Genomic DNA, 27,214 nt, shown 5'->3' with positions numbered 1-27,214 from the left:
AACTGAATACTCAAAGAAAATGAATGTCTGGGGGATGAGAGGTGGGGGAGGGGAGGAAGCAGTTTTCTAGTCAAGAAGAGCAGCCAATGTGAAAGATGCTGGAATATTTGAAGCAGAAGGAGTGGTTGGTGGGCTGGATCCAGGCGAATCAAGGGAACAGAGGTGAGATCTGGACAGGGAAGGGCAGGGAAAGTGATTCGGCAACATCACCTCACGGAGGAGTTTTCATATAATTTGTGAAGTTCGTGGCCTTCTGTTTTTTGGTTTTGGGGATCACACCCCAAAATGGTTAGGGTTGCTCCTGGCTCTGAACTCTGGGATCACTCCTGGCAGTGCTGTGGGGGCAGGGTTTGAACCACAGTTGGCCCCATGCAAGGAGTACCCATGTACTGTGTCTGTGGCTCACCTTTTTGGGTAATAATTAGAGCCATGGGCTTGCCGGTAGATGGGATGAAGGATGGAGAAAGAGGTGGGTGGGGAGGTATGACTCCAGGGTTTGGGGTCTGAGTGAAGGATGGCTGCAATCAGTAACGGTAACTGAACTGGAGACAATCAGTGTTCCTTGACTAAAAAGTAAATTTCATGTGATTATACTTAGGTATAATGAAATTCTGGAGGTAAGGAAAATGACAGAATCTGCTTTGGGTCACAAACAAAGAGAGATATCAGAGTAGAGGGCAATATTTAATTTTCTATCCATTAAGCGATTGACGTAGAAAATATTTATGGCTAAGTCTAACAACTCTTAAATTACATATATATTATATGAGGAATTGATATAGGAAAACATAAAGAATTATGCAGACAAAACTTCTTCACAAGGAACACCCATCTTCATTTTCAATCAGGGCAATAAAACTTTAGTTTCACGGAATTATTGTTTTTTATAATGGCTATTCCTGTACTCATTATTGTGACTAAATATTATATACAATGAATATGTGTTGCAAAGAAACAGAAAGAATTGCTGATGAAAAGAATGTGGGCATGCTTGTTGAGCTGCTTAATAAATAACCATTTGATGATTCTGCAGTATGGTTAGAGGGTAATTCTTCTTCTGTTGCTTTGGAGAGTTCATTTGGCATTCTAAAATGGATGTAATTTCAAGTGGTAGCCAAAATGTATCAATTAGCCTGACATCTAGGTCTTTTTATAGGATCTATAAATTTCCAATTTCCCTTGCCATCTTAAGCATGGTAAATCATCCTCCACGAGATCATTCTTTTGAACAACAGCCTCCTTATTAGCTCAGATCAATTGAGATTAGAAAATGAAAAATATACTAGATTCTGAGAATTCCTTATGAAACTACATTTGTGGATGAATATTGAATGAAGATTAATGTGTTATTTTCAACTCTACACCCATGATTTAAAAATTTATTCTCTATGTACGATTGCTGGATTAAATACTAATATATATTTGGATGGGTGACTTGCTCGCAAGTGTTATCTTTCCCCCGCGGAACCTGAGTATTAATGGAAGGAAATAAAATTGAATTCAAATGTATCTTGTTTTGCATGGCATCTAAGCTTCGGGAGAGTTACACAGAGAAATTGGGTAAAATTGATTGCTTTTCGATTGAATTGTAAATTAATGATTTAAATCTTTGTTTTAATTTCTGATCATTTGCTGTTTGGATAAAATATTAAGCTCATTAGCACATCATCTAGTCCTGAGCATTCTGGGTTCTGTCTACCTTTAAAAACAATTTTGGGGCTAGAGCAATAGCACAGCGGGTAGGGCGTTTGCCTTGCACGCGGTCAACCCAGGTTCGATTCCCAGCATCCCATATGGTCCCCTGAGCACCGCCAGGGGTAATTCCTGAGTGCAGAGCCAAGAGTAACCCCTGTGTATCGCCGGGTGTAACCCAAAAAGCAATAAATAAATAAATAAATAAATAAATAAACACAATTTCAAAGTACTCTCCCCTTTTCGTTTGCAAGTTTCAGGTTAGCTGGCAGTCTTTAAATGCTGTTAAGACTTAAGAATTCTGTGCATATTGTCTAAATCTTTGTTTTAGGCCATACTACGGTGCTGCTCAGGGCTTACTCCTGACTCTGTCCTCAAGGATAATTGCTGGTGGAGCTCGGGGCTGGGCAGGGGGGGGACCATATGTGGTTCAAACTCCAGAGGGCACAAGGCAAGCTCCCAGTGCCCTACCCACCGTAAAATCTTTCCAGCCCCAGGGCTGATTTAAGTGGGACCTCATATTAGCCCCTGAAAACTAGAATCCAGACTCAACTGCATGTTCTGCTTCATTGCAGCCTGAGGGTTTTTCAGCTGCGCCGCATTCTTTATAGTTATTACATATTTCTCTCCTTTCATCTCAACCATCACTGCGTGGGGATGGGACTAGGCTAGTGAGCACAGATAAAAGAGTTCCTTTTGTTCAGGAGAATCGCTCCTACGTGCCATTTAGTTTCTCTGGAGGGCACTTGACAACAGATAGATCTGAACACATTTCGTCCCGTTAAACATTTTTGAAACCTTTAGCATGGTGCTGGGGGTCATGCAGGGCTGGTATCAACCCCAGGGCCCAGTGTGTGTCAGCCACGCACTCCAGTTCCTGGCGTTATCTCCGGGGCCCTCTTGGAAAGGTTCTGGTGCACTAACAATCCATCCCACGGAAAGCTTCAGATTCCTGATCTCTGCATCAGATGCAGCCAGTACCCTCAGACGTTTAGACATATGTCCAGAGACACGGCCTTCATCTTTCCCCCACTTCAAGCCAGGCAAGGATGTTCTAGATCTCACCTACGCCAGCTGACAGCCAGGCACACAGCCGTCTGCCCTGTCCACACCCGCAGAAGCGAGTCCATTCGACAGCAGGGCACTTGGGCCCATGCCCGCATCACGGTGGACGCCAACCTCCCCGACGTCCTGGCCTCCACCCGTCAGCCTCGCAGTTGGAAGAACCTTTCTGACTCTTCTGATTGGCCAGGACGGAGACTGCACACAGGAACGCTTTGTCCCAACGCACGGATAGCACGCACATAAAAACACAGGTGAGGAACAGAGTTTTGGAAGAATCCGCACCTGCAAAGCCCACGCCGTGTGCGCACACTTTGAGACCCCCCGGCACCGCCGAGAGCCTCCAGGCTTCCGCCCGCGGCTCTGATGCACTCCCCCAGAGCCCCCCAAAGCTGCGAGCGCGTCTTTGCAGCTCCGGGGCTCTTGCTGGCCGGGACTCCCGCGGCCAAGTGCAAGTCCAAGGCCCTCCCCGCCGGGGCCGCGTCTCGGGGCGGGGCCGAGCGGCCGCAGGAAATGCCCGCGCGAGGGTGTCACCTGCCCCGGGACTTGTTGATTCCCCGGTGCCCGGAGCCCGGAGGACGAGCTCGCTCACCTGGCGCCAGGTGCGGCCCCGGGAGCTCCCGCCGCGCACAGTCATGAGCAAGTTGGGCAAGTTCTTTAAGGGGGGCGGCTCGTCCAAGAGCCGCGCGGCCGCCAGCGCCCCCGAGGCCTTGGCCAGGCTCCGGGAGACAGAGGAGATGCTGGGCAAGAAGCAAGAGTACCTGGAAAACCGAATCCAGAGAGAGCTCAGCCTGGCCAGGAAGCACGGCACGCAGAATAAGAGAGGTACGTCCGGGCGCCCCCCACTGTGGGGGGGGGGGGGCACAGACCACCCCCCCCCCCCCGCGCCCAGCGGCCAGGCTCGCACCCACAACCTGTCTAGGAACGGGCCCTCACCCCGAGCTGAGCCCTGATTCCTGGATGGTGAAGCGGAAGGGGAGCCAGTCATCTCAGTAAGGAGCTAGCAATACTTTGGTCCCGTATTTAAAAAGTTCTTCAGGGGCTGGAGAGATAGCACAGCATAGGGTAGGTCGTTTGCCTTGCACGCGGCCGACCCGGGTTCGATTCCCAGCATCCCATATGGTCCCCCGAGCAACGCCAGGAGTAATTCCGGAGTGAAGAGCCAGGAGTAACCCCAGTGCATCGCTGGGTGTGACCCAACAAAGCAAAAAAAAAGTTCTTCAACACTTGTGTAAATCCCACCCCAACCCCCACACACCCCATTATCACACTATCAAGATTTGAATTCAAGAACCACCTTGGTATGATAGATTACTCTTGCTTCAGGGGCTCTTAGGCATTTTGCATGGTACTTATTTACTTATCTTTTTAAAAAATGTTTTTCATAAGCTCATTTGTGCACCCTGAGTTTTGGCACTGATTTTGATGGACGGGCATTGAAGTATTTCTTGGTCGTAGGGGAGTTTGGTGTCTGCTTAAATTCTGCTTTTGGATCTCCTGAGTTTTAGGCCAGCTACTGCCGCCCCCAAGGCAAAATTTCCGATTTTCTGCTGGGTGTCGTATACACATTGTAACTTGCTTGTGGATCTTCAGCGAAGCCTGTGTTCTACTTATTCTTGCTCTTCAGCTGTTAAGATGGTGAGCTCCCTTGTGTCATGGAGATAATATGTAGCATCCCCTTTCCCCCCCAGAATCAGGGCATTGAATGTGAAGTTTTCAATCACTGCCTTTTGCCATATACAGGACCTATAATCTATAATGATTATATGCGTTATATAATATATAATGACCTTTAGTCTATAATGATACTTGGAACACCTGTTGCACCTTGAGCCCTTTGTTCTTGTCAGAGATCATTAGTTTGTTCAGTGTTCAGCTCTGTCCGTAGAGACAAGAGCAATAGCACCCAGGGCACATAAAAAAAAAAACTCAGCAAGAAATAAAATTGGTTTGCTTATGTAGCACCTTCTTGGCGGCAGACTCAGATAAGAGAAGGCATAATAACAAAACTTAGCTCACAAAACTGAGCTCCCCAGCTCAAGTCAGGCTTCTTAATTTAAGTCATCATGAGGCCTTGAGATTGAGCTGGCCAAAAAGTCACTGCCTTTGTTGAGAGCAGGAAAGGAATAATGGCTTTGTGAAAACTCGGCTGTTTCCCGTAAAAGTCTGACTAATATTCGAGCCCACTGATTACCAATCATAATAATAATAAAGGCCAAATGTCCCTTTTCTTTCCTCCCGCATTTATCTTTTGTCCCCATTCCAGCCTGTTTTGGAGTTAAGTGCTGCTTTCTATTTTGACTTTCTGTCTGAAAATATTTTGAGAAGTTATTCCATGGCAGTTTCTAAAGAGACCATGTCATTATGGCTTGAGCAAAGGCACCGGTCAGTGAGGTCCTGCCTGAGCCTTCTGTTTCCAGTCTGACATCCATGCTGACATCCATTCAGTTTCTGTCAAGGTTTCTTTTCTTGCCCCTTTGATTTTTCATCCACTATGGATATCTGCATATAGCTTTGTTTGCAGTGGTTGCTTAGTATCTATTAGTTTAAACATCTGGAAGACAGGGGCCAGAGAGATAGGATGGTGGATAAGGTTTTTTCCTTGTTCAGCCCCCAGAAACTGCTCTCTGAGTCCTGTCAGGTGTGATCCCTGAAAGCAGAGCCAGGAGTAAGCCCTGCACACCACCCAGTGTGTCCCCAAAACAAAATCAGGCAAACAAACAAATAAAAAAAAAAACCATGAAAAGGAGATTGGATACCAGCTTATAAAATAGTAAAAACATAGATTTGCTTTCTGAAGACAACCTAAAATAATAGAGACTTTACTGATGTTTTTTTTTTCAGAAGATTCTCTAACTGGCAATGCACTGACATGTATTATTTTTTAAGTTGACTTTTCTAAAGTCATCACAAAATTAAAGACGCTCATTTAGAGCAGTGCTCCTCAATCAGGGGTCAGATAGCACCCAATAGTCCCCTAGAGTATTCCAAAGGACCTATAGGTAAAAATTGTGTCAGAGGGGGTCACTGCCTGAGGCCTTCCAACATGTAAGAGAGTGGGGCACAGGAATGAAGCAAGGTTAGAAGGGGATCCCGGTGAAAATAAGGTCGAGAAGCACTGATTTAGAGCACTGATCTTTCTTGATCCCCAAGGTGCCAGTATCACGTGCTAATATCCCACAGGTGTTGGAAAGCCTTTGGTTCTTTGGGTCATTCATCTTTCTGGATGGAACTTGACTGAGGTGAGCCCAGCCTGGTTTCAAATGGTCCTAGGAGAAGGGAGAGATTAGTTTGCACGAGGTCAAATGTAATCTGAGCTATGGGAAGGACTCAACCACTGACTCTTTCTTGGTTTGGAAACTGCTTCAATATCAGCATCTTCCAAATAATTCAGATATCCTCGTAGACAACTAGTTAAGCACCATGAGCTATTTATAACACACATAAGTTTTGTGAGTCTCAATACACTTCATAGTAATGGGCTCTGTGCTGCTCAATGCCAGCTCTAGAATGGGTGTAATTTGCATTATAATCCAAGTAAGGAGGTGTGCAGTTTCTAGTTTTATCACACATAAAGAAAAGTAGTTGAATAACCAGTCAGCACAAGTTCCTCATTGATCTGTGTCTTTTAAACAGAAGCTTTGGTGGTTTATCAATCAGAATGTCAAAAATAAGTCTTACTGGTAAAGTTGATAACTTCTGTTTGTTTGGCGGGGGTCACACCTGGTGGTTTTCAGGATTTACTTCTGGCAGTGCTCAGGGGACCATATACCATGCTGTGCTCAGGGATCACTTCTGGGGGTGCTCAGGGGACCACAAGTAGTGCAGGGTATCAAAACTGGGTCAGCCACATGCAAAGCAATTACCTTAAACTCAGTACTATCTTCTCAGTTCCCAAATGAATTACCTTTTTTTTGGAAACATAACCTATGAATAACCTATATTTGAAATATAACCTCACTGGCAAAATTGTGTGTATTCTGGGGCAGAAGCGATAGCACAGTGGGTAGGGCATTTGCCTTGCACGTGGCCGACCCGGGTTTGAGTCCCACCATCCCATATCATCCCCTGAGTACTGCCAGGAGTAATTTCTGAGTGCACAAGCCAGGAGTAACCCCTGTGCAACACCGGGTGTGACCCAAAAAGCAAAAAAATAAAAATAAAAAAAATAAAAAAAGAAATTGTGTGTATTCTAAGCATGGATTGGCTGAAATAATTTAGAGATTCACTTCCTTGCTCAAGACTGTTGATCTAAAAGGATAACAGTTGGAGCAAGATTTATAATTTGGTTGAAACTTGAGGAGGTCAGTGACTCTTCATGTGGTTTGTTGAGATGACTGTAGCTCCTCCTTTAAAACAGGCATTTGCTCTGTGGAAAAGCCAACTTCTTGTACATCGCTTAATTTTTTTTTTTTATTCTTTCTGAGCTCTAACATCTTTGAAAACTCTTATCACTCTGGATTTATATTAAATCCACCTTGATGTCTGGCTACATTGACTGTTCTGAGATTTTTTTTTAAGTGTTCCTGGGAAGTCTGCCCTATAACTAGGATGGTAAAGGTAAAGGCCCTCCCGTTGATCATCGATTTGCTCGAGCGGGCCCAGTAACGTCTCCATTGGAGACTTTGTTGTTACTGTTTGGCATATCGAATTCGTCACGGGGAGCTTGCCAGGCTCTGCCGTGCGGGCGAGATACTCTCGGTAGCTTGCCGGGCTCTCCGAGAGGGGCGGAGGAATCGAACTCGGGTCGGCCATGTTGGCTATGTGCAAGGCAAACACCTTACCGCTGTGCTATCGATGAGAAAACTAAATCCAGGGGCCGGAGCGGTAGTACAGCAGGTAGGCAATTGCCTTACACACACCGGCATCCCATATGGTTCTCCAGCAATGCCAGGAGTAATTCCTGAGTGCAGAGCCAGGAGTAACCCCTGAGCATTGATGGGGTGACCCAAAAAGAAAAAAAAAACAACTAAATCCATAGTCACATTACTGAGGGAGAAGTACAGAACTTTTTAATCTTGGACTTCGTATTCTTTTCTGTATCCCGACTCTTAGACCATTGATATTTATGCGTGCTTCATTAGGATACTAGGAATTGGCCGTTTAGGAACTCTTGAGGTTCCAAACCGATGGGCTTAGGAGTCAAAAACATTAGCATATGGCGAAGACGACTAGCTTGGCCTTTTAAAAATAATACTGGGGCTGGAGCAATAGTCCAGTGGGGAGGACCTTGCATGTGACCAACCCGGGTTCGATTCCCAGCATCCGATATGGTCCCCTGAGCACAACCAGGAATAATTCCTGAGCGCGTGAGCCAAGAGTAACCCCTATGCATTGCCTAGTGTGACCCAAAAAGCAAAAATAAATAAATAAAATAAAATAAAATAATACCAATAAAAGGTACTCTTAGGAATCTTGCCAAAGAGAATATCTTGATTTAATTTTTAACACATCTGATAGAAGTAACTTAGTACTGGGAGAGCCCAACAAGCTACCAAGAATATCCCGCCTGCACAGCAGAACCTCCACGCTCACCGTGGCGTATTCGATATGCCAAAGACAGTAACAACAAGTCTCACAATGGAGACGTTACTGGTGCCCACTCCGGCAAATCGATGAACAACAGGAGGACAGTGCTACAGTGATACACCTCAAGTAGATAACCGGGGTTTGGTACCCAGCTGTGCCTTAGTACTTAGAAACTGTCATTTTAGACCAGTTGCTTTGTTTGTTCAATTCTTTCTCCTCATCTGCGTACTGGCAGTGACAAGGTTAATTCTCCAAGTTGGAGGATTAATGACATGGTTGTTCAAAGCCTTTAATTCAGTGTCCTCTAAATATCAGTTTTCTTAGTATAATTTTAAAAGCTGAAATGGGCTTTCTGGCAAGTTTCACTCACTGGCCCAATTTTCTTTCTCTGTTAGAAAAATAATTTTCTCTCTTTCTCTTTATTTCGTTAGCAGCTAATATATCCACTCCATCTGGCACATGAAGAAGACTGTTAGAATATTTGAGAGGACCAGTTGCTTCCCCAGCCCTTACCATTATCACTTCTTGAGCTGAAGTTTTTGCACCAACGCTGGGTCTGAGGCGAGCTGAGAGGGATGCCCAGAACACACTGGAACTTGAGAGAACCTCCTTCAATTTGCATCCTCATAGCATCCTTGGCCTTGTTGTATAGCTTGTCCCCATGTCATAAGAACTCCAGATATAATTATATGAAAAGGGCCGTAACCAGTCTGGAGGCTAAGCTCTTGGGAATGTGGATGGAAGTGATGAAACAGGAAGAGGCTAATTGGCCACGCCTCCTCTTCAGTCTCCAGTGAGAACTTCGTTGTGAGAACCTCCTCAAGGGAGGTCTTGCTGAATGGAACTTCTAGGTAGCATGTCTTCCCTCTAAGTGAGCTAGCTGACTGGAAAGTCGAGGCTGTTTCTTTCAAGGATGGATTTGCTGTTCGAGTCAGGAGGAGGACTGCTCTCTGGTGTGGAAATCTGTGTCTCATAGCTGGAGCATCTGAGTTTAGCTGGAATATCTGGGCTTGTGAGTCTGCTTTTTATTGTAGTTAATAGACTCTGTAAGCTCACATACCGGACACCAGATGACTTCTGTATAAGGAGAAATCTACATTCTTGTCAGTTAAGTGTTAAATTAGTGACGCCAGAAGCACAGCTCAGGTTATATGAGACAGGCATAGAGTGTGGACCTTGATGGAGGAAAGTTCCCCTGGGAGATATCACTTCCCTGGTGACCTCTTTGTCTTTCTTTCTCTCTCTTCTTTCATCCCCTTTCCCTCTCAGTCTCTGTCTCTCTTTCTCTCTGGAGTGGAATTCTGGGTGGAAGTTTCTTTCTTTTCCCCCCTTTTTTGTTTTTGAACCACATGGAGCTGTGCTTGGGGCTTTTCCGGGCTTTGTAGGATCACTCCTAGCAGTATTGGGGTCCACATGTGATGCCAGATTGAACCAGGCTCAGCCGTGAGCGAGACAAGCACCTTAACCCTTGTGCTATCTCTCAGCCTCATGTAGTCTCTTTATCAAGAGAATTTCTCAAAATGTGGTCAGCAGATCACTGACTTCCACCCACATTCCTGAAGAAGGATCTGGAAAGAATACGCTTACCTTTTATGTGGCCAACCAAGGTTTGATCACCCTTCTGGTCCCCTCAACCCCACCAGGAGTGATTCCTGAACACAGAGCCAGGAGCAAGCCATGAGTGCCTTCGGGTGTGACCCAATAACAAGACATAACATGAAACAACCCCACCCATAAAAAATTCAAGTTCCTTCAGGAGACTTGTTAAGATGTACACCCCTTTTCAAATAGAAATTTAGGGCCAGAGAGATTGTATAGCCAGTAGGACATTTGCCTTGCCCAAGTTCCATCATTTTATTACACTACCCTGTTCCATCATCCCTGATGCCACATATGGTCTCGTGAGCACTACTAGGAGTGACCTTTGAGCACAGAGCCAAGAGTATACCCTGAGCGTAGTCAGGTGTGCCTAATCTCCACCTCTAAACCCATCAAATATAATAGATTTAATGTAGTCCAGAAACCTGAACTTTGAGCTGGTAACTCCATGATTCTGATGGCCACTATAGTTTAAGAATTGAGGTGATTTGGGGCCAGAGAGATAGTACACTGGGTAGGGCTCTTGCCCTGTACATCTCTGACCTGGGTTTGACCTGGGTTTTATTCTAATCATCCCACATGATCCCCTGATTACTGCCAGGGGTGATTCTGAATGCAGGGCCAGGAATAATCCCTGCCTGAGCATCACCATGGCCCCAAAACAACAACAACAACAAAAATTGACTAATTACTGTCACCACATGAACAGTTAAGCTCATTAGGCACTTCTCTTTACTCATTTGTCTTGTTTTTTAAATTTTCCTTCATCCATTCCTGTTTTTTATCCTCTCCTTCATTATCATTCATATACTGGGATGAGAAATATCTAAACACCTTGTTCTCTGTTTCTGCCAGTGAAACATGTCTTATAAACCCTCATTAGCCACTGGAATTAGTTTTCAATAGGGATCACTTGATCACTTGATACCCCGTTACTCATCGATTTACTCGAGCGGGTGCCAGTAGCATCTCCATTCATCTCTGTTGCGTGCTAGCATAGCCCAATGGCACCTGCTCGTTCTAGGAACATGCAGAACCTCAAACCGATCATTCAGGGTCTCGATGAAGAAGTCTGACCATCTTGTAGGTGGGCGTCCACGCGATCTTTTGACGTCCCATGGAATCCAGTCAGTAATAGCTCTAGTCCAGCAGTCGTCTCCAAATCTCGTACATGTCAGCCCATCTGAATTTTGACGCCTTGGCAAATGAGACGGCGTCCCTGATTCTTGACCATCAACGGGGGTTGGAACTCCGGATTCCTTCTCTTGCTTGAGTGAAGCGTGATATTCCAAGCATAGCTCTTTCAATTCCTCTTTGAGAGACCCAAATAGCGTTCTCATCCTGTTTTCGTAGGGCCCAGGTCTCTGAGGCATATGTTAATGCAGGAAGAACAGTGGAATCGAAGAGATGTGCTTGGAGCTGGAGATTCTTTGTCCTCTTAGTTATTTCTTCAACGCTCTTGAAGGCATTCCAATTCAACAGGGATATTTCGTCCTATTCCACTGTAGTGCCAACAGCCAATAATAAAGAAACTCTGAGCTCTTTGGTGTTTAAATTACAACCCAACATAGTAAAGTATTTTGTTTGCTTCTGATTTTATGTCCATATTCTGTGACTTTTGGCAACTGATGGGGGCAAAATGTGTGATTTACTTACTGGAGCATTAACAGTCATTATTACTCTCCTATCCGCTGCCTTTTGTCCTGTCTGCAAAAGAGATCAATGTGAACTTCCCTCAAACTCCAACCTCAATTTCCTTTTTTATCTCAGGAATTCTTGCATTTTCATTCCATGGTAGGAGAACTCAAAACATTTGAACCCGTCTTTGGAACCCTATTCACTTAAGCTGTAATTAAAGAATTTCTCCCTTCTGCCCTGACCTCTGCATGTGCTCATTCATTTACGGAGGCATTGAACAACCTTGGTATCCTGAGTTTGTTTTTATTTTTGTTCTGTTAGTAAGGCACTTGCTTTTTCCCTGTTGGGTGGGTTAAATCCAAGTCAGAATTACCATTTCTTTTTGTTTTAAATCAGCTGATGGACTTGCAATTGTAAAATATACTAAAATCAATATATTAAGACATTCAGATATTTTAGTTATAAAATATATTGTTTTCAGTTAACTCATAAGATTAAGTATTTTATCTATTATTAATTTACAAAACTTTCCAGAGACTTAGTACAGAGACTAAGGCTCTCTCCTTATATGTGGTTGGTCAGCCCTGGTTAGATGCCCAGACTTGCAGATGGTCTCTTGAGCACCACCAGGAATGATACCTGAAATCAAGAGGAAGATCTGGGCACTGCTAGGTATGGCCACTGAACAAGAAAATAATCAAATAAATTACTCTAATTAAGTGTGTCTAGAGGAGTCAAAGATATCATTACTTTTAGTTATCTGTTCTAGGTTTTCAACCAATGTGAAACAACTAAGTAAATTTCATCGTTATTCAGTTTATCTTTATTGTGTTTGTCTACATTCCACCTGTGTTGCCAATAATGGGATTAACCAATTTATTATTTTTTATTTTTATTTTTTTTATTTTAACGAATCAACATGAGATGCAGTTACAGACTTATTTCATGGTTACATTTCTAACATATATATTTGATATGATATGTGTGTGTGTGTGTGTGTGTAATTATATAATTCTTGGAAAGTCTAGCAAGCTACCGAGAGTATCCTGCCTACATGGCAGAGCCTCACAAGCTACCCATGGCCTATTCAATATTCCAAAAACAGTAACAATAACATGTCTCATTCCTCTGACCCTGAAAGAGCCTCCAGTAAGGCACTGTTGGGAAGGATGAGTAAGGAGAGGCTGCTAAAATCTCAGGGCTGGGACAAATGGAGATGTTACTGGTGCCCGCTCGAGTAAATGGATGAACAACGGGATGATAGTGATACAGTGATACCTTTATTGTCTTATATATGAACTTTTAAAATTCACTAAATTAGTCACAAATTTATCAGCAGCCATTGTTTTGGGTTATTTTCTATAATCATGTGTGTGTGTGTGTGTGTCTGTGTTTATATCTGTGTGTATGTATCTGTGTCTGTGTCTGTGTGTCTGTTTGAGTGTCTGTGTGTGTCTCTCTGTGTGTCTCTGTGTATATGCCTGTATGTATGTATCTGTGTGTGTGTGTGTGTGTGTGTGTGTGTGTGTGTGTGTCTGGAGGGATCAAACTCAAACCTCCCACATACAAAGCAGCACTCCGTTCGTTGAGTTCTCTCTAGCCCCTGTCAAAATCCTTTTAAAATATATTGAGTAGGACAGAATCCAGGACAGCCTTGTGCCATGTCAACAGAGACTTCATCGCTGTCTCACTTGGTGTGATAGTGACTTCTCATCTACATTCAGCTAGACACAGTCCATTTTGAGAGATGGACACTCAGTGAGTCTGGCTGCGCTTCTCTCTGTGGGCACAGCTAACCTACGTGTCTGCTCCATATTATGTCTTCTCCAACATCTTGAATTTTCCCAACAACACCTCAATATATCCTGTGAATTGTATTATTAAGACAGAAGTATGTCCACACTCCTCTCTCTTTGACAAATGCTGGTGTGTGACTTGATGGCGTGTTCAGATTCACCTAAAAACTTTTTAGCCTGCCATACCAAGAGGTTCTATTTCAAGAGATCTGAAATTTGGTTCAACATCATGATGTTCTAATCTTTCTTTTCTTCTTTTTTGGCTGGCAAGGTGGGGGTGGGGGGAAGCGAGAGGGTTAGGCCATACTTGGTGGTGATCAGGGGTTACTCCTGACTTTTCACTTGGGAATTTCCCTTGGTGGCGCTCAGGGCACCATATGGGATAACGAGGATTGAACCCAGATCAGGCAGATGTACCGTCTCTCCAGTCCCATTAGTCTAAGTTTCCTCGATGATTTTCATTGTCTTAAAATTGTAGTCTTCTCTTGGTCTATAGTGTGTGTCCTCAAGTCGGCATCTAGTAAACTAAAGGAAAGAAAAAATGGAGTTTAGTTTGGTATTCTGTAAGCACATATTGGCTTCTATTTATCATGGTCTTATTTTCATCATAAATTTGACTGTAGTGTTTCTGGACTACAATCATTCTTCTATTGGTGCCATTTCTTGGATCATGCTCAGTAATGCTCAGGGCTTACTCCTGGCTTTGTGCTCAGGAATCACTCCTGGCAGGGATATGTATGGTGGGACCAAGTATGGTGCTGGCGATTGACTTGTGGTCAGTTATATTCAAGGCAAGAGCCCTAACTGCTGTCTTATCTCTCTGGTCCCCTACACTCATTCTTTCAAGTATCTGTGCCATAGATTTTTGACAGGTCACTTACAAGTAATAGCAACTTGTGGAAACCTCATTGGTGCCGCTTCCAGTGTTATGTACCACGAGACTCAGCTTGCTTCTCCCCTCAAGAATTTGGAAGACTCCACTTGAAATTATTATGAAACATGATTAAAAAGGAAAACCGGAAAACCAGGGCCATTAGCAGCAACAAAATCCCAATAGTAACTTACATGATAAAATAAAGGCCCTCCTGTTGATCATCGATTTGCTCAAGCGGGCCCAGTAACAACTCCATTGGAGACTTTGTTGTTACTGTGTTTGGCATATTGAATACGTCACGGGGAACTTGCCAGGGCCTGCCGTGCGGGCGAGATACTCTCGGTAGCTTGCTGGGCTCTCCGAGAGGGGCGGAGGAATCGAACTCGGGTCGGCCCTGTTGTCTGCGTGCAAGGCAAACGTCCTACCGCTGTGCTATCGCTCTAGCCCATGATAAAAAAAAAGGAAAAAAACAAATTAGAGCTTCATTTGTCCCTAGAACACAGCGTTTTATGTATTAGATAGTTACAGCATATAGAAAACCCAGCTGTAAGAGCATTAGATTTAAGGACAGGTGAAGTTATCAGATATTCTTCTAAAAAAGAATTTTGTGGTGGAGAACAGGAAGACAGCTCCAGGGGTTGAGCAAATGCCCTGATATGCGAGGCTCTGGGTTCTCTCCCGACACCACATGACCCCTGGGCACTGTGGGGCAGCCCTGGTAGCCCTTGGGCATCTCCAGGTGCAGCTGCAGTGGCTTCTGGCAGCTTTGGGCCCCAGCAGCACCATGTCACCCCTACCTGGAACACTGCACCATCAGACCAACACTGCCGGCCTGAGTCTTCCCATGCTTGAGGACCTCAAACACCAGTGGGAAGACTGCTAGCAAGAAAAAAAAAAGTCATTTAATTCAAATAGAAAAAAATAATGAAATATTTAGTCATATAAAAATGTCAGTCATCTGGCATAAAAACATATTGCTTTATAAATTCATAAATTTGTTACAGAAATTCCAAATAATTATCTTCAGTGTTTAAGAAGAGCTAATACAATAAAAAAAAATTCAGAACACTACTATAAATATTAGTACATAGCACAGCGGGTAGGGCGTTCGCCTTACAAGCGGCCAACATGGCCGACCCGAGTTCGGTTCCTCCGCCCCTCTCGGAGAGCCCGGCAAGCTACCGAGAGTATTCGATATGCCAGACACAGTAACAACAAAGTCTCCAATGGAGACGTTACTGGGCCCGCTCGAGCAAATCGACGATCAACGGGAGGGCCTTTACCTTTACCTTTACCTTACAATAGTATTTTTTTTTTTAGGTAGATCCCACAAAGCTGAGTAATAGAGCACATTTTAAAAACGATTTACGTGAAGCAAAAAATGTAATTTTCCTTGATGCATGCTATTTTTTTAGTTTATTGATTTAGCCACAACAAGGTAGAATAAGGAAGAAAATTTTATGTCATTTTTAAGATATCAGAAAAGAAAAATACATGTCATTCTAACCAATAAGATAGAAGGCAAATAACTAATACTGAGTTTTTAAGGTTTATGACTGCTTTGTTTTGAAGGTCGTGTTTGAAAGGGGCATGCATGTGATGGACTTTGGTTGGTATTCATATATTCTGGTTAGATGTGTAAGTACATATGAATGTACTTTGAAAGGATAAAATTATTGAAAGGTACTTAAAGTGTATGTATAGTAGTAAGATTTTGTAAAAAAATCACATTCTGAGTATTCAGCTTATAAAACTGTTACTAGAACTTCTAGTACATACTAGTAATTTTAGTTTCTCCTACATTTTCTTGGTTCAAATAAACACACAATTGGCTTAAAATTTTCATCAGGAGAAAGAATAAGAAAGCAAGTTAGTTATTAATATGAAGTAAATAGTGAGCTACTTTCTGAATGATTGATGTTCTTGTATGAAACTTACTTCAAACAGGTGGTGTTAATGGGAAGTTGCTTATTGGAAATAATATTTCACACCAAGTCGAAAGTTCATTTGGTCATGCCTTAAAGCAGCTCAGCTGCTGAATTTGTACTAACAGCTCTTACAGTCCATTGCTAACTCAAGTATTTCTAACTAGTGGGTATCTCCAGAGAGGATGGAGAATTTCTCAAGCTAGAGTCCCATCTGCTCTGTGTAGCCTACATTATTCTTTTTCAATCTAGCAATCTAGTGACTTAAATACCAACACTGTAATACTAACCCTATAATACCTACCATGTAATTGCTACTCTCAAAAAAGCAGACAACAGAAAGTGAGCAAATAAGAATGGTGATTTCAAAATTATAGATTGGGAAAGGATTCTGTTTTAGAAATGAGGAACTCTTGCATTGGAAGTGAAATAATTTATTTTTTATTTTATTTTTTGGCATTGGAGAGATACAGTCTCCCGAATTCTTAATTGAACCTAGGCTTCCCGCCTGCAAAGCATGCGTTCAACTCTCTGAGTTAGTTTGCTGGCCCTATATTATATATTTCAAAAAAGTCTAGGTTAAATGAAATAATGTGGGGTCAGAATGATAGTACTTAGCTTGCACGTTCTACCCAGGGTGAATCTGTGGCACTATATATGGTCTTCTGAGGACCACCTACAGTGATCCCAGAATTCAGAGACAGGAATAAGACCTGAGCACAGGCAAGTTTGCACCCGCAGTGAAATAGTTTGGAATTTCGCATTTGATTTAAATATAATTTAGAGGGATTAGGGGACGGTGCAACAGTTATGGCAAATTGCTAAGTAAGAGCCTGACCCTGACTGTTTCCTCAGCATCACATGGGGTGTGGGGACCCGGAGGTCCGGAAGCTTGGGGAGTGGATGTCGGAGACCTTTGGTCAACCCCAGGATGTGGTGCACCGGCAGAGTCTCCTCCAATGCCACCAGGTGTAGCCCTGGCAGGGTGTGTGGCCCTGCAGGCTCCCGGAGCACCATTGGGGTAGCCTGGATTTTATTTTTGGCTTTTTGAGGGATACAGTCCCCCAAGTTCTTAATTGAACCCAGGTTTTCTGAATGAAAGCATGTGTGCAACTCTTTGAACTAGCTTGCTGGCCCTACAGTGTGTATATATATATATATTTTTTTTTATATATATATATTTTATATATATATATATATTTTTTGGTTTTTGATTTTGTTTTTTTTTTATTAGTGAATCACCGTGGGGTAAAGTTACAAACTTATGAACTTTTGTGTTTGCGTTACAATCAATGATTGTTTACCCATCCCTCCACCAGTGCCCATTCTCTCTCCCACACCAATGTTCCCAGTATCCCTCCCACCATATTTGAGGGTTTATTTATTTATTTATTTATTTATTTATTTATTTATTTTTATTAGTGAAACACCATGAGGTACAGTTACAGACTTACAAATTTTTGTGCTTGGGTTTCAGTTATACAATGATCAAGTACCCATCTCTCCACCAGTGCCCATTTCCCACCACCAAGGATCACAGTATTCCTCCCACCTCCCATGCTCCCCATCCCACCCTGCCTCTGTGGCAGGGCATTCCCTTTTGTTTTGTCTCTCCTATTGGGTGTTGTGGTTTGCAAAAGAGGTAATGGGTGGCAATCATGTTTGGTCTATAGTCTACTTTCAGCATGCTTCTCCCATCCTGGGAGGATCCTCCCAAAACCCTTTATTTGGTGCTCCCTTCTCTATCTGAGCTCCCTTTTCCCCTAGCACGTGTGGCTGGCCTCCAAGTCATGGAGCAAAATTCCTGGTACTAATTTCAGCCACTCTTGGGTGTTAGTCTCCTATTTTGTTACTTTATGTTCCCCAGATGAATGCAGTCTTTCTGTGTTTATCCCGCTCTTTCTGACTCATTTCGCTTAACATGATACTTTCCATGTTGTACCACTTGTATGTAAATTTCATGACTTCATCTTTTCTAACAGCTACATAGTACTCCATTGTGTAAATGTACCAAAGTTTCTTTAAGCAGTCATCTGTTCTCAGGCTCTCAGGTTTTTCCAGATTCTGGCTACTGTAAAGAGTGCTGCAATGAACAAACAAGTGTAGCTGTCACTTCGACTATACTTTTTTGCCTCTCTGGGATATATTCCCAGGAGTGGTATTGCTGGGTCAAATGGGAGCTCAATTTCTAATTTTTTGAGAATCGTCCATATAGTGTATATTTGGCCTGGTGGCCTGGGTATCGCGGTCACATCTCTGTCACCACAGGGTCAGAGCAGCATTCTATCATCCAGCTATGATAGATGATCCAACCTTGTCTACAGCATGCAAGCCAAGTATATCCAAATATGTGTTTCCAAGAATACATGCTTTCTTGTATTCTTGAAAATGGCAGACTCAAATGAATTGCTAGTAATGCTAGCAAGTGATACGTTAATTTAGTTAGTTATATATTTTTGTTGTATCAGACATTTAATTGCTCCTTTAAAATGACATGAAGTGTATTTTAATTAATATATTGGTATTTTCTAATAAGAGATTAACTTTACATGCCTGGAAGTTAGCCTTGGATGCAATTAATTGTAAGAAATAATAATTGTAGTGTCTATTTAAAATAATCTTTTCTTCAAGAATTTCTTCATTTTTTGACAACTCTAGACTGTTAGCACTTTTAGGTGATGACCTACTTAGTTTTCACACTTACTTTGTTTAACATTCTTTTGTATGAAATCCTGGTGGTAAGAATGGTCTCATCTCTAAAAGTAACCATGAGCTCTGGCATGAGGAAAGGAGTATTGCTTAGGTTAGAAAATAACTTTAATTTCCATGGTCTATTTGTTATCTCCCTGAAGATCGAAAAGAGCATTGATAGTCCACTTTCTAATCTTTTACACTTGACCATATTATTCAATCACCATCTTTTTTTAGAGATTCTGCCAACATTGCTGACTTGCTTACATTATTGCTCTACTCCCAATGCTCTTTCCTTAGAATTTCTTGTTTGCCGTCTTCTTTCTTATTCTTATTTGCTGTTTTCTTGAGCAACTGCCTTGCTATTGCTATGTTCTAGTCTCCTTTGACCTTGTTAATTATCATTTTTATGTCACTTATTAATGATGAGACTTCATTATATGATACACCTAAATTGGCAAATTGGTGTATGATTTGATTTGCTCTATTTTGAGAATTTTGGTTTCTGGCTTTTCATACAGCTCAATCAGACCCTTTGTAAGTACTTGTATGTGATTGCTGGAGTGATAGCACAGCGGTAGGACGTTTGCCTTACAAGCGGCCGACCTGGCCGACTAGAGTTCGGTTCCTCCGCCCCTCTCGGTAGAGCCCGGCAAGCTACCGAGAGTATCTCGCCTGCACGGCAGAGCCAAGCTACCCGTGACGTATTCGATATGCCAAACACAGTGACAACAAGTCTCATGATGGAGACTTTACTGGGCCCGCTCGAGCAAATCGATGAACAACGGGAAGATCGTGACCGTGACCGTATGTGATTAGCCATAGGCGTGAAGATTGGGAACTGGAAGGAATTCCTTGCATAAGGCCTTCCATTTAAGTTTATGAGGAGAGAGAACTGATTTCATCCACATCACTTCCTCTCCCACCTTCCCTAAATAGCTCCTACATTTTGGTGTGTATTCACTCTACCTTGTTTCTACTATTATTTGTCTCTTTCCACTACTGCTTGAGGTCAAGGATGTATCTCTGCACAGTGCTGTAGATATAAAGGCCCTCCCGTTGATCGTCGATTTGCTCGAGCAGGCCCAGTAACGTCTCCATTGGAGACTTTGTTGTTACTGTGTCTGGCATATCGGATACTCTCGGCAGCTTGCCAGGCTCTCCGAGAGGGGCGGAGGAATCGAACTTGGGTCGGCCATGTTGGCCGCTTATAAGGCGAACGCCCTACCCGCTGTGCTATCGCTCCAGCCCTGTAGATATAGTAGACACTTAATAAATACTTGAATATCAATGTCATGTTTTGCTTTCTTTGGTGTCAAAACCTTAATTTTGGGGGCTGGAGCGATAGCACAGTAGGGCGTTTGCCTTGCACGCGGCCGATCCGGGTTCGATTCCCAGCATCCCATATGGTCCCCTGAGCACCGCCAGGAGTAATTCCTGAGTGCGTGAACCAGGAGTAACTCCTGTGCATCGCCGGGTGTGACCCAAAAAGAAAAATAAAAACCTTAATTTTTTTCCTGTTTAGCACCAAATATATTGCTGAACATGAATAGATCTTCAGTGCATTCTTGTGGAGTGACTAAAATAAATTTTAAAAACATTTTAGTGAATCAAAGTTTTACTGAAAAAAGTTCCAAGAGACATGAGGAGAGAAAGAGAGAGAAGAGAATAGAGAGAAAGAGAGAGAGAGACAGACAGACAGATAGACAGAGAGACACAGAGACACAGAGAGAGAGCAGAAGATTTTTTTTAAAAAATGGAGTGCTGAAAGTAGGGAAACAACACAGCAGGTAGGTTACTTGCCTTCCACAGGTCACCTGGGTTCAATCCCCAGCATCCCATATGGTCGCCCAAGCACTGTCAGGAGTAATTCCTGATTTCGGAGCCAAAATCACTCAATCCCTGTGCATTGTTGGGTATGGCCCTCAAAACAGTAATTAAATAAGTAAAGTGAAGAGATCCTAGATCTAGCCCTGTCAGATGTATGTTTCAACTTTGTAGTGTTTCCCCAGTTTTCCCCAATTTATCCTGAGACTTTGAGGAAAACGTTTTTTTTAAAGTTCGATTTGTGAAAGACTTACGATGTTTATTCCGCTCACATTTTTATGCGAATAAAATTTTTAGGGGGAAACAATCCGCAAATAAATAGAAGTTGTATTTAATGAGTACCGTGATTTGTATGTAAGGATTGGACTTACAAAAAGTCTCCCAGATAAAACAGCCTGATTATAAGAGTTCCAAGTCAAAAAAAGCAAATCAGGACATCGCCAATTATGTGTGACATTTGTATCTCAAATGCTCTCTGGGATTACTCTTCCTTTTGATTGTTTGGGCTTCATTTCTCAGCCTCATCTTTTAGACTTTCTCTAGAGATCTTCCAGTCCTAGCTAAGAGAAACACTGTTGTAATCCAATTTCATATTTCACAATTTTTTCTGTAGCCTCTGGATCTGAGTATTTCTACGAGACCCTTTCATTTTTTCCCAGTGAATGGATGAAGGAGACATTATCTCTTTCCTCTGTTTGTCTTGGAATGGTGCACAGGGCTTACTGCTGGCCGTGCTTGGGGGACCATATAGGGTGGTGGAAACCCAGGTCAGCCGCATGCAAGGCGAGTGCCTTATATTCTTTACTATTTGTCCAGCCCCCAAGGAGGCCCAATGATACATCTTGACCGAGTGACCTTTAAAATACTGACCATTCGAATCAAGACACGTTTTAAAGAAACGAAACTGCAGTGCTTTAAGCTCTTCTTCGGAGACGATCGAAAACCTTTCCCCGCTGGCAGCATGGTAAAATAGAGCTAGTTTTAGTTCTGGGGGATAGTTTTCAATTTTGTCCCATCCTCAGTGGGCTGAAGGGGATCTCTTGCTCCCATTAGCTGCGGTGCCTGATTGTGTCCTTTGTTGGAGGAGCATTGCTGTTACCTGAGACAGAATCCCTGACTGTGTCTCTCAAAGGAATACAGTAGGGTCCTTTGTTTGAGAAAGAATGCCATTCAGGTTTCACCAGCTGCTAAACACACACACACACACACACACACACACACACACACACACACACACACACACTTTGGTGGATTGAGTTGCACCTTCTGCACAGGGTAAATGACAAGACTCTAAAATATAGCCCTTCCACCCTTTTTTAATTTCCAAACCAGGATCAGTCGATTAGCAGCGTTTCTTCTACATCTTTAGAAAAAGCCTTCTGTTTCCTTTCCAATTTGATTATTTGAAAAGGAAGTCAGTCAGTCTGGCCAAAACTAGGCGGGCCAGTGCGCTCATGATTTCATTCAAAACAATCTCACATGAGGGAGGGGGACCCTTTCTCAACACTTCTTGGCTCATTGGAACAGAGACCTCTTGCTCGAATGTTTTGAGAGAAGCTCAGCATGTCAGACAGAAGCGGTAAGTGTCAGTTGTCCTGGGGTCGGGTCTGGCCATGCAGAAATCGTTGATTTTGCCTGCACAGGTTTTCTGAAATGTCAATTGGCCTGCAAGTCCGGAAGGTTTTTATGCAAATGCAGCTTTTTCGCTTCTTTGGAACATTTCAGTTGCCATGTCCTGCTTTGCTCCATGACAAAGTGAAGCTGTTGCTTCCATTGGATGGGATTATGAGGTTTGGGGGAACCTCCCAAGCGGTGCTCAGGAAGCCCAAGGGGGTCACGTCCACTGTTTCCAGCCAGCCAGGCCGGCAGTTCACTGCAAGGGCCTGAGGATTCAACGCTGTTTCTCAGTGCTGGTGTTGGAGAGTATTGGACTGGGCTAGAGGCTTCCAGGGCTGTACCCCAGCATATCCAGGAGACAATGGAGTTGCGGGAAACGGACACAGGCCTAGCATGTGCCCTAACCAATGTACTATCTCCAGGTTCCCGGATGAAGCTTTTGCTCCTCTGACTACCAGACTACCATCTTTTTCCTATTGACTCTTCGTCACGGGACCAGTGTCTACTGCATTGTTATCCTGGCATTATATATTTTTGTTGCACTAAACGAAAGATAAGAAAGCAAAGGTTTCCCCCCAACTTGATCCAAACTTTCTCTGCTTCATCTGCTTCAGTTACTTGCCTGGCCCTAAGGCAGGTGCCCTGCTGTGGACCAGTCTAAAATTTTATAAGATATGAGTAGAGATCTCAACTCTTAATAAATTTTTGAATTTCTCCCCAGTATTTTGAAGGGCAGAAACCTAGGCCTATAAAATTGTGTCAGGAATAGAAGTTTTTTTTTTCTTTTTGGGTCACACCCAGCGATGCACAAGGTTACTCCTGGCTCTTCACTCAGGAATCACTCCTGGTGGTGCTCGGGGGACCATATGGGATGTTGGGAATAGAACCCAGGTCAGCCGGACGCAAGGCAAATGCCCTACCAGCTGTGCTATCACTCAAGCCCCAAGTTGTTTTCATTAATAACAAATATTTACAAGGTTCAGCATTAAATTGTCCCTGTCAGAGAGTTCATTTAGAAAATTTTATTGTGGGACTAGAGCGGTAGTATGGCAGGTAGGGTGTTTGCCTTGCACACAGCTGACCCAGGTTCGATTCCCAGCATCCCATATGGTGCCCTGAGCACTACCACCAGGGGTAATTCCTGTGTGCAGAGCCAGGCACAACCCCTGAGCATCGCCGGGTGTGACCCAAAAAGAAAAAAAAAGTTATTGCCGGCACTGTGGTTTATAAGGTAAAGGTAAAGGTAAAGGCCCTCCCGTTGATCGTCGATTTGCTCGAGCGGGCCCAGTAACATCTCCATTGGAGACTTTGTTGTTACTGTGTCTGGCATATCGAATACTCTTGGTAGCTTGCCGGGCTCTCCGAATGTTCCTAATAGGGTGAAAGGATTTTGTGCATAACAGAACCCAACCCACACCCTTCTTAGTGTCTACTTCCTCCACCATTGTTCTGGTGTTCCCTCCCGTTCCCCCATGTTAAGTTTCCCACTGAAATCAGTTTTCTGTTTCTGTTGCCATTGGCATCTGTTATTGCTCTAGTTTTCTTTCTTTTATATGTCAGATAGTTCTGACAACTCTGTGACAGATAATGATGGTGATTGCAATGCTGATGGTGTGCTATGATGATGAGATAGATCCTGATATTTGGTAATCGATCACTATACACCAGTTACTGGACTAAACACTTGGTAGGTAATATTTCACTTATTCCTCAGCACCACAATGAGTTACATTCCCATTTTCAAAAGTAACTTATGAGCTATGGGCCCAGGTTTGAAAGTAAGTAACCTGACTCCAAAGAATAATACTCTATGGTCTTCTAAGCATCGCTGTCATTGCTGTTTTTATTATTCAAATAAAAGTTTAAAAAAATGCATTAGAAAGAGAAAGGTCACATGCCAAGCTATTGTGCATGGTTATTAATTAGTAGAGGTAGGATTAAAATGTGGATGTGGGTGGTTCCAGAAAATCATACTGTTTAACAAACTGTTTTGCTTGATTTCCAGAAAGTAATTAAAATTAACTTTTTTTTTACTAGAACATATGGCGTGTGTTTTATAAATTTAACTCTTTTCCCTCAAAAATGATAAACGACGCTATGCTTTTGGTCAATGGGTACCAGTTAAGCTCAAATAAAGACAATGAACCAGTTCGACAAGATAGGGAGGAGACACATTTTAAACATTCCATTTCTGGGAAAGTTGGGTGGAGATGTATATTTGATGTTTGTCTTCTCAAGTTTCTTTGCTGAGGCGTATTGTGTACTTCATCTGTTCAAATGTGGAATTGTTTTTCATGTATCTGTTGTCGTGTATTATGATAAGTTAGTAGGTAATTCTTTTGCCCATGTTCTCATAAATAAGATAATGCAAACTCATTAATGATGCATATAAATAGCTATTATTAATAATAATATCTAGTTGCTAAGTCTTTGCCATCGACAGGAACTGCATAAAGTGTATCCCACAAATTATTACTCATTCTTACAACAATCATCTAGCCTCATGACATTCATAGCCTTATTTCCCTAACCAGAAACTAAGCTCAGAGAAGGGAAGTGATTTGCCCAGAATGTACTTTTTGTAAGTCTTAGAAGAAAGATTCAGACAATAACCTTAAAGGCTATTCTCTTTTCATTATACCAGCGTATCATTGTCCTATCTGCACAAAATTATCAAATTGGTTCATTTAGTACCCATTCCTTTCTTCTTCTGTACAATGTACCAATTATAGCATTTATTCAAGTTTTTTTGTGAGATGAGGAAATAATCACAGAATGCATCTAAAGCACTTACAAAAGTTTGGACCAGAAACAAATGTTGGTAAATGTTAGTTTTTGGTAGTATTTATTGGTTGCATGTCAGCAATTGGCCAGGTAGATAAGATGGATAAGATGCTATTATCTTTTTTTTTTTCTAGCGGGCTTATAATTAGCATTGGGAGCATGAGAAATATAAATCTTACAGTTAATGGGCTGAAGTGATAGCACAGTGGTAGGGCGTTTGCCTTGCAGTAGGGCACTTGCCTTGCGCACGGCCGGCTAGGCCGAGCTGGGTTCACTTCCTCTGCCCCTTTCAGAGAGCCCAGCAAGCTACCTACAGTTTCCCACCTGCACAACAGAGCCTGGCAAGCTACCAGTGATGTATTCGATATGCCAAACACAGTAACAAAAGTCTCACAATGGAGATGTTATTGGGCCCGCTCGAGCAAATCGATGAACAACGGGAGGACAGTGCTACAGTGCTACAGATAATGACGATGCAGTGTAGTGAAGTAACAGCAGACACAGATCCACAGCAGAGTGACATCACAGACTGTCCACCGCTCACTCCCCTGGGTGGGAGAAAACACCTCGAGCCCAGGCATCAGTGATGACCCGGCTGGGTGGTGTTGCAAAAGGCCTGATGATGCAGGGGACATGTGAGGCGCTGGTGTGGAGGGATTGAGGCATGTGTCTCACACGCAGCCGCCGGTGCCTGATCCCTGGCACTGCATGGACCCCTGAGCCCATCCAGGTGTGCTTCAGTGGTGCCTAGCCCCCACGGCCACCCTGGGAACCTCTCCTCAACCTGGTTGAAAGTCAGTGGAAGTGTTCCCCGGGCACCCTGTATATACATTTTTTTCTTTTTGGGTCATATCCAGCGATGCACAGCGGTTACTCCTGGCACTGCACTCAGGAATTACTCCTGGCAGTGCTTGGGGGACCTTATGGGATGCTGGGAATCAAACCTGGGTCTGCCGCGTGCAAGGCAAATGCCCTACCCTCTGTGCCATTGCTCCAGCGCCTCCTTTTTTCTTGTTTTTTGGGTCATACCCAGCATTGCACAGGGGTTACTCCTGGCTCATGCACTCAGGAATTACTCCTGGCGGAGCTCAGGGACCATATGGGGTGCTGGGAATCAAACTGGGTCGGCCGTGTGCAAAGGCAAATGCCTTACCTGCTGTACTATAGCTCCAGCCCCGGTACCCTGAATATTGCTTGGGAGCCCCCCAAAACAAAATAAATCAACAAAACATTTTTTTAATTTCCCCAAAAGGGTAGGTTAATCAAAACAAAGAAAAGCTTGATTTTATTTTATTTTTAAATCCCCAAAGCTGACCGAAGTTGATATAAATTTGCCACTTTTGCGGGGAGAGGGGGGAGCCGCAAGAGACTTTTTTAGGGTCAACCTGGTCCATGTGGAATCCTCAGTTCAGCCCTTGGTCGTTGACTCTTCCTGCAGTGCTCAGGGGATCACACGGTATTGAGGATCAAAACAGGTGTGTGTAGGGGAGGGCTGCGTTGAGATGGATGCATGTGTTCCTGTCCACTGAGCTATCTCTTCGGGCCCCTAAAAACTGCTTTGTTTGTTTATTTGTTTGTTTTGGGGTCACAGCAGGCAAAGCTCTTGGCTCTGCGCTCAGGAGTGAATTCCTGATGGTGCTTGGGGGACTGGATGGGATGCCGAGGTTCAAACCCAGGTTGGCCCTTTGCCAAGCAAGCACATTACCCTCTGTATTCTCTCTCCCACTCCCCTAAAAGCTGCTTTATAAATACAATTTACACATGCTGCACCCCAAGGACATAAAGTTGCGGTGCTGCATTTGGAGAAGCAGAACAACTGGGTCTCCACGACGGAGGGTGCAGGGGAGGGCCAGGAAAGTGACCACTCAGAAGGGAAACAAAAACGTTCCCACGCCCACAGCAAGTCTTTCTTTAGCAGCAGTAGAAATCCTGAGCCTGTTTGCTTCCTTCCCAAAAAAGGAAGCCTGCTGCCTGGCCTGCTCCTCCCGTTTCTACCCCTGGGTTTTGTCCCTTTGCTGCTGGGGGCAGGGCCCCGGGGAGGCACCACCGCAGAAAGAGGCGCAGCAAGTTAGAAAAAACGTTTTCAGTCTTTCGACGTGATCTGATTAAAAAAAAAATCACAAGAACTTTGAGGAAAGCTAATTTTATACAAGAGAAGCATCAGATGAAGCAAAACAATA

At 43.4% G+C, this 27,214-nt stretch overlaps 1 protein-coding gene across 1 annotated transcript in view; it reads left to right on the top strand.

Annotated features, from left to right (window-relative positions):
- The first annotated feature begins 3,260 nt into the window (after positions 1 to 3,260).
- Positions 3,261 to 27,214, top strand: part of CHMP4C (charged multivesicular body protein 4C) — a 36,024-nt gene continuing 12,070 nt past the window's right edge. Inside the window, exon 1 of the mRNA XM_056111095.1 lies at positions 3,261 to 3,579. Coding sequence (XP_055967070.1) covers positions 3,390 to 3,579 — 190 coding nt within the window. The 5' untranslated portion in view covers positions 3,261 to 3,389. The remainder of the gene's footprint in view (positions 3,580 to 27,214) is intronic.

Source organism: Sorex fumeus, unplaced genomic scaffold, assembly GCF_029834395.1.
Source record: "Sorex fumeus unplaced genomic scaffold, SorFum_2.1 ptg000002l, whole genome shotgun sequence".
Taxonomy (NCBI): Eukaryota; Metazoa; Chordata; class Mammalia; order Eulipotyphla; family Soricidae; genus Sorex; species Sorex fumeus.
The sequence above is the reverse complement of the archived record's forward strand: the minus strand, read 5'-3'. Positions and strand labels throughout refer to the sequence as shown.